Raw genomic sequence first — 8,791 nt, 5'->3', positions numbered from 1 at the left:
GCTTACCTGGCATGTGCACGGTGCTGGGTTCGATCCTCAGCACCACATACAAATAAAGATGTTGTGTCCGCTGAAAACTAAAAAAATAAATATTAAAAAAAAATTCTCTCTCTCTCTCTCTCTCTCTCTCTCTCTCTCTCTTTAAGAAAAAGAACATAAGTGCTTTCTAAACTTTTAGGTTTCTAAATTTTTTAATGTTTTATTTTTTTAATTCTTTTTAATATTTATTTTTTAGTTTTAGGTAGACACAATATCTCCATTTTATTTTTATGTGGTGCTGAGAATCGAACCCAGTGCCTCATGCATGTTAGGCGAGTGCGCTACCACTTGAGCCACATTCCCAACCCAGGGTTTCTAAATTTTAAGTGCTTTGTATTTCTGTGTCCAGTATGACTTCAGGTTTTCCAAAATAAGTGAATTCTAGTATTAGTTATTCTGGTACATGTCAATACATATACTAAGTCAAAAACTTTGTAGGATTGTTCTTTATTGTACACTCATATTTATAAAAGTAAACATGTATGAAACAAACATTTTATATATGTATATATTAATGTATACATTACATTTGTGTATATATTTATACATATTTTGAAAGGAGTTTTTTTTTAATGGTACCAGGGATTGAACTCAGGGAGCACTTGACCACTGAGCCACATTCCCAGCCCTCTTTTGTATTTATTAAGACACAGGGTCTCACTGAGTTGCTTAGGGCCTTGCTGTTGCTGAGGCTGGCTTTGAACTCACGATCCTCCTGACTTAGCCTCCCAAGCTGCTGGGACTACAGTCATGCACCATTGCACTCAGATTGAAAGGAGTTTTTATTCTTTAAAATAAAATTTAGTTTCTTACCTTAATTTATTTAATTGGTGCATTATAGTTACACTTTAAAGTAGAATTCTGTAATATATTTATACATGTACATGGCATAATTTGCTCAGTTTCATTTAGCAGTTCCTCCCCTTTTTCATCCCTCCTCCTAGATAGACAATGCATTCACTTTTTTCAAGATAAATTAACATAAGAAGGTATATAATGAGAAACATCCTTTCCATTTGTGTTCATTAGTCACTGTGGTATACACACATACTTTTACTCCCTTTGTGAAATAGTAGTCATTATGTTTAACTTTTGTTTTTCACTTAATATAAATTATAGATATCCCATATGAGTACACACAGACATCCTTATTATTTTCCATGGGTGAATTTTATTTTATTGTGTATATAAGTCACAGCTTATTAACCAGTCTTCTATTGATTTAGATAGTTTTCAATTTTTCTTACTATAAACAGTCTTACTAAGACATTCAGATTCAATTAGATATCCTTTCACCAATAAGGGATTAACTGTAAGATGAATGATTGGAAATATTATTGCTAGATCTGAGGGTACACATATATTTTTGTAGATATTCCCCAATTGCTTCTCCAAAAGTTACATGATTTAGCCTTGGTTCAGCCATATGTAAGAAGATCTATTGCCCTATAGCTCCACAGTACTATTATGAAACTTGATTTTTGCCAGTATGATAAAAGAAAGTGGTCTCTCAATGTAGTTTTAACTTGCATTTCTCTTTGTATGAGAGAGAATGTATTTTTTATATGTCTGAATAATCATTTGTCTTTTCTTTGACCTGTATATTTATATCATTTGCCCACTTTCCTATTGGAGTATTGGTATTTTCATATTTACTGAGCTCTTTATCTGTTAGGGAGATTCGCTCTTTGTTATACTGTGAATTGCATTATGTTCCCCTACTTTGTCATTTGTTTTTGCTGAATGTGTACATGTATGTCTATGCATTTATGTGTCTGTATTTTTTAGAGATCCTTTTCCTTATATCTTGTGGAATTTGAGTAGGAAAAGCCTTCCCCACTGTAAGATTATATAACAATTCTCAAATATTTTTCTCTGGCAATTTGATGTTTTATTTTTACATTTAAGCATTTTACTCATATGGAATTCATCCTGATATATGGCTTTTGATATAAGATTCACATTTTTTTCCAGATGGTCTCACAAGTGTGTCACACATCATTTTCTCCAATAATATGCAATGACACTTTCATTATGCAGTAGTCTCCTCTATCTCCATTTTTACTTTCTATGGTTTCAATTACTCATGGTTAATCACGGTCTAAAATATTAAATGGAAATTTACAGAAATTAATAGTTCATATATTTAAATAACTTTTATTATAGTATACTGTTGTATTATTCCATTTTATTAGTTATTATTAGTCTCTTACATGTCTGATTTATAAATTTAACTTTACCATAGGAATGCATGCAAAGGAAAAAACTCTCTCCATATATATAAAAACATATATAAAACATATATAATATTTAGATAGATAGATTGATTGATTGATTGATTTGGTACCATCTGCAATTTCAGGCATCCACTGAGGGTCATGGAATGTGTCCTCCTTGAATAAGGGGAGACAAGTAAACCAGATTCATCTGAATGTATGGATTTGTTTCTGAAACTTCCAGTAGTCTTCCAAGGGTCAGATTATTCATGTATCAAAACTAAACTATATTAATTATAGAGGCTTTATACTATATTTTTATACCTAACAGGACTAGTGACCCCTCAGTGCTCTTTTATTATATTTTTTCTCAGTGTTCTTGCTTTTTTATTTTTCTACATGAACTCTGAAATCAGTGTCTAGTTTTTAAAACTCATTATATATGTTTTCATTGTATCAAATTTGTAATTAAATTCATTGAGAATTGACTGTTTGGTCCTGGGAATTGGACCCATGAGTGTGTTATCACCAAGATGCATTCCCAGCCCTTTTTAATTTTTATTTTGAGATGGGCTTTTACTAGGTTGTCCAGGCTGGCCTCCAACTTGCCAGCCTTCTGACTAGTTGAGATTACAAGTATGTGCCACCATGCCTGCCTGAGAATTGACTTTTTGAATGTTGAATTTTGTTATCCTGGAACAGGGAATGCCTTTTAATTTGTGCAAGTTCTCTTTTGTGAACTTCAGGCATGTTTTAACCTTTTCTTCTTATGAATCTGTATTTTTCATGTTGCATTCATTACTAAATATTTTATCATTTTTTTGTTGCAGTTGTAAATTAGATATTTTTTCCTCTTATGTCTTTTATCTGGTAGTTATTGGTATAAGAAAGCTGTGGGTTTTTTAATATTAGTTTTATACACAGTTGTTCATTAATAATATTTTTCTTTTAACAAGCTTGTGTTTTTCAGACATACGATCATATAACCTGCAAATATTAGTAGTTTTACCTCATCCTCTCTTAATGTTTTTTCTTTTTTAAAAATGTTGCACCAAGGATCAAACCCAAGGCCTTATGCATGCTCAGCCAATGCTCGAATACTGAGCTAAACCCCCAGCTCTATCCTTTCTAATATTTATATCTTTAATTTATTCCTCTTAGTTAACCATGTTGATTAGTACAACTGGTACAATATTGTGACATCTGTGTTTTATTTCTGCAATCGGTGGAAAGGCAAACAAAATATTCATTGAGCAAAAGTTCTTCTATTTGTTTTAAAGTGGGATTTGATTTACTTTAATCCTCTTAGAAATACATTTGAAAAAGAAAGAGTAGCTTATTAAACTTTTTTTTAAATTTAGTTGTAGATGGACACAATACCTTTATTTTGTTTGTTTATTTTCATGTGGTGCTGAGGCTGGAACCCAGTGCTTCACATGTGCTAGGCAAGTGCTCTACCACTGAGCCACGACCCCAGCAATTATTAAACTTTTTAAAAGCAGAATGTGGTAAGGAGAACAATGGTTTCCTTTTCCTGCCCCAAAGATATCTGTATTCTTGTTCCTAGAACTTGTGAATATATTTGGTACGTGTAACACAGCTAGGTTTTCTTTATTCATTTTTATAAAAGAAAGTAGTTAATAAAAACAGAAAAAAGAATTTAAATTTTAAGTAATGCAATTGTGACTGAAAATGGATAAATAAATGAAGACACATGTGGGTAGCCTCTTTTGCATGGAGTTGGCAACAGAAGCTACAAAGGAAAGTTTATAGTACTTTCTCAGTCCTTCTTAAGCTCTGCCAGTAGAAAATGACTTACAAAATAAAACAAAGTTTAAAACAGAAAATTCAAAAACAGAATGTGTTTGGGCACAGAGATAATGCTATTTATTTGCAGCATGGCAGATTGAGGACAACGTAGAAACTGCCCATATTTTCACCTCTTATGTTGTTTATGCATAAATGTTTTGGGGAATGTCTATACCACTATATCATCTCTGTTTTCTTGCATGACTCATATATAACTTTATGTATGTAAAATTTCTTCTATATGTCAGCAGTTTTCTTCTCAGTCAATAAAGATTCTTCCTATTTTTGATTATATAATTTACCCCAGTGCTTTTAATTGCAATAATAAATGCTTCTTCCTTGGATATGTAATTTCTCCCCAAATTTCACAAAAAATTTAGTATGTTATATTGCCATATTGCAAAAATTAGTTATTTGAGTGAATTTTTTAAGAAATAGGGACTAAATATATTGTATTTTTCAGGGTGATGATGGAATTCCAGGGCCACCAGGACCAAAAGGAATCAGAGTAAGCAATATTCACTGTATACCAAGTGCTTTACTCTTGGAAAAAGATGAAACATGAATGAACCATTATGAGAGAACTGGAGAAGATCCACTTCAAAATGATGGAAGAAAATTATTCTTTATTTAAAAAGCTAAAATTTAAGAATTGGCATATGAATAAAATTAGCCTTTTTTGTATTTTGATAGTTATATATTTAGATGTCTGTTTAAATGTATATAAGATGATTTTAAAGTAGTTTATGATTAAGAAACATGAAGATGCTAAATTCAGAGGTTTTCCCACTTTCTTTAAAATCTTTATCATATAGTTGATTCAAACCAAAACTTCTCAAGCATTGTGATCATGTCAGCCTGCTGGGCTTCAGAGGGCTAGTCTCCTCAGGCTATATAGCCTCTCATTTTACCATTTTCAAGTATTATAAAATTGTGTATCTTGAAGAAGATTGGTTTAAACAATTAAAAGAATAATTGCTTTTAGAAGAGTACATTTCCTTAGTTTTAACTTGCATGATTTTTCGAGTTGTAGAGTTCTGAAAATCAGGATGCATCTCAAAACTAAAATTCACATTTAGTAAATTTTTTTTCCTCAAAAGCTTTAGGTTCACATACATTTGACTGTTTTCTGGAATTAAGAGAAATCTAGTTTAAAAATAGTACTAGGTTTGAAGGTCATATTTCACTTTTCTGAGCCTTGTTTTCTTCATATATTAGAGAGTTAAACAGCACAATCCATTTTTGCTGTGAAATTCTGTCTTTATGGACTGATGTGATCCCTTACTTGGACTATAAAATACATGGGTTGGACATTACATGTTTATATGTATGACAGAAAACAACCTAACATTCTGATTCTTTGATTTTTGAAAATTAGTAGATGTACAAATCTTACATAAACATTAAAATCACTGTTAATTGTATCCGTTTTAACAATCCAGAGCTGTCTTATGTGCTGTGTATGACTGAAGTGAACATAATACTGGAGAAACAAAGAAGACTCAAAACTCTTAGTTTATTTTAGCATACATTCTTCTTTGTTTTCTGTAATAAATAGTTACCAATATACTATTAAATGTCTTCATGATAATCATAACATATTTCATAATAGTTATAGTTACCATTAACTACAGCCTAAGCTTTGTGGAGACTAAAAAGAACTGGCCATTCTATCAGTTCCCATATCCAAATATCTGGAGGTATTTGGATAGTCCATGCCCCTCAACAACAACTTCAGAAGTGCCTGGGCAAAGGTAGCCTAATAGTTCCAGCATCCTCATGTATCAACTAATATGCAATTTTTGACAGTTTTTAAAAAAAAATATTGTGGAAAATGTGAAATGTCTACAAATGTAGAGAGAATATAATGCAGTAACATCTATGTACTTTTCTCCAGATTTCAAAAAAATCAATGTTTTTGACAATTTTGTTAAATCTCTTCCCCTGCCCTTTAGTTTTTGAAATGTTTAAAGTAAATCTATCACTTCATTCATTCTATTAACACTTTATTATGCCTCTGTAATGGACAAGCACATCATCACTGTACCATTATCAGACCTTAATAAATTAGGAGTCATTTTTCATATACTTTAAAACTTAGTCTGCATTTATATTTCCTCAGTTGTCTCAAAAATGCCCTTTACAATTGGTTTGTTCAAATCATAATCCAAGCAAGGTCCATGTATTGCCTTTGATTGCTATGTTTCTTATACCTCTTTTATAGTGCTATTGGAAAAACTGGGTCATTTGTATTATACTGCATTCCACATTCTGAGTTTGGCTGATTATTTCTTCATGGCATCATTTAAATTGTTCCTCTGTCCCCCATATTTTCTATAAATTGGATGTTACCCCGCAAGAGACACTAAAGTAGTTTCCACGGACTCAAAAAGAGGTATACATTAAAGATTTGTGTGTTTACTGCATTTAAATCATATTGCAATAAAATTAAATGGCAAAAGTGCACTTTGTAGGTAGCATTGTACATTTACTATAGAATTACATCATGACATACAAATATCTGGCTATCCTAGTTTTTGAGACTGGGTTTATTCACTGGTCTTACATAATGTCAGCTTTTTTCTTGAATCAAAAATTTTCCCACCAACCTTCACCAAGTGGTCCAGCATCTGTTGATGGTCATTATTTTGTTGAGAATTACAAAATGGTGATTTTTAAAAATATTCTGCATCCTCCTTTTTTAGCTATAATTTTCATAAGCTAATGAGTTGCTACACCAGCAATTTCCAGTGGTGATCAAGGAATATTTTTGTGAAATTTTTTATGGTAAACACATAGAATTTAGTGTTTCAAACAATTGTAGTCATTATTCTTTTTGAAGTCCAGATTGTGCCATCTATGGCTTGTGGGAGGTCCTTCAAGTTCACTCCTGTTCTGTGCCCTTCTAACAAAACTTCCACTGATCTTTGATAGCTTTCTTGCTTTTTGGCACAAGACCTTTCAGACTCATCTTCTGCATTTTCTCCATAGATGTAGCTATAATAATGCTGCAGTAACTAACCTCAGATATCATATTTTGTTTCATAATTTCTAGTGTATCTTGGAGATAGACTCATAGAAGTGAGTTGCTAGGTTAAAAGGTAAATGCAGGTGTAATTTTGCCAGATATTTCTAAATCTCCCTTCACAGTATTTGAATCCCCATTAACAGTGTATGAGAGAACCTTTTCCCCATAGCCTTACCTATGGGAATGTTGTCCCACTTGTATTTTTGCCAATTCTGACAGGGAAATTTAATTTAAGGATCTTTGGAGGTGATCACATTGACATCCTTAGAGGCAAATGTATTTGCTACCTCCTCATTATTCATTATTTGTGGCAAACCTGGAGAACTTTACTTGTTAGAAGAAATGTTTCTTCCACTGCTTTGCTTACTCATACCAAGTGCAATGAAAATAGCACTCCCTAAAATAAGAGTTCCTTCTTTAGTTTTCTATATAAAAGAAACTTTTAAAACACATATAGGGGATGGGGTTGTAGCTCAGTGGTAGCACACTTGCCTGGCATGTGTGAGGCACTGGGTTCGATCTTCATCACCACATATAAACAAACAAACAAACAAATAAATAAAGGTTAAAAAATTTTTAAAAAACACATATAGGTGGTTTTTCTCTAATGTTTAAAAGAACAATGAATGGTAATACTCAATGAGACACATTTTGTCTATATCTAGTCTAAATATAAACTTAATAATGCCCTTAGGTAAGATATAGTTTTTATTGTTATTGGTTTTTATTTGATTCAGATATTTTTTTCTTCTTATAGGGTCCTCCTGGACTTCCTGGATTTCCAGGGACACCAGGTCTTCCTGTGAGTAGAGTGTTTGCCTAGCATGTGTGAATTCCTCGGTTTGATCTCCAATACTACACAAAGATAAAATAGAATTCCTTAAAAAGTCATCTAAGAAGGCTGGGGTGGTGGCTCAGTGGTAGAGTGCTTGCCTAGCATGTGCAAGGCCCTGGGTTCGATCCTCAGCACCACATAAAAATAAAATAAAGATATTGTGTCCAACTACAACCAAAAAGATTTTAAAAAACATAAAAAAGTCATTTATGAAATAAAATACATGTCTTGTATCCCTTTTTTCAAAGGGAATGCCAGGCCATGATGGAGCCCCAGGACCTCAAGGTATCCCAGGATGCAATGGAACCAAGGTGATATTTCTTTAGCTTAATATTAGGCAATGTGCTTGATAATAATAGACTTAAAAATCTAAAGAAACCAACATGAAGAAGTTGAAGACAAGATGTAGTCACTTCAGGGCTTGGGTTGTGGCTCAGTGGTAGAGTGCTTGCCTTCCATGTGTGAGGCACTGGGTTTTATCCTCAGCACCACATAAGAAAGTAAACTACTAAAATAAAGATATGTCAAGACTCATTGTATTGTCTTGAGAAACTAATAAAAAAAAGATGTAGTAGCTTCATATCTAGGGCATAGAGTATATTTTGCCTTAACATTTTTTCAATATATTAAACATCAGTAATTTCTTTAAGCATGCATAATAATTTGGGATAATGCATTGGGTTAAAGATTCCTTACTCTGCAATCTGTGTATGGGGTGAAGGTGGGAGTTCATAACCCACTTGAATCAAAGTGTGGAATATGATATGTCAAGAAATTTGTAATGTTTTGAACAACCCACAATAAAAAATTTAAAAAAAAATAAAAATTAAAAAATAAATAAATAAATAAATAAATTCAAAAAAA

General features: G+C 32.2%; 1 protein-coding gene across 1 annotated transcript in view; it reads left to right on the top strand.

Moving 5' to 3' along the window:
• Window positions 1–8,791, top strand: part of Col4a5 (collagen type IV alpha 5 chain) — a 231,190-nt gene that overhangs the window by 99,468 nt on the left and 122,931 nt on the right. Inside the window, exons 3-5 of the mRNA XM_048796868.1 lie at window positions 4,522–4,572; window positions 7,850–7,894; window positions 8,176–8,238. Of these exons, the coding sequence (XP_048652825.1) occupies window positions 4,522–4,572; window positions 7,850–7,894; window positions 8,176–8,238 (159 nt within the window). The remainder of the gene's footprint in view (window positions 1–4,521; window positions 4,573–7,849; window positions 7,895–8,175; window positions 8,239–8,791) is intronic.

The sequence above is a fragment of the Marmota marmota genome, unplaced genomic scaffold, assembly GCF_001458135.2.
Source record: "Marmota marmota marmota unplaced genomic scaffold, marMar, whole genome shotgun sequence".
NCBI classification, from domain to species: Eukaryota; Metazoa; Chordata; class Mammalia; order Rodentia; family Sciuridae; genus Marmota; species Marmota marmota.
The sequence above is the reverse complement of the archived record's forward strand: the minus strand, read 5'-3'. Positions and strand labels throughout refer to the sequence as shown.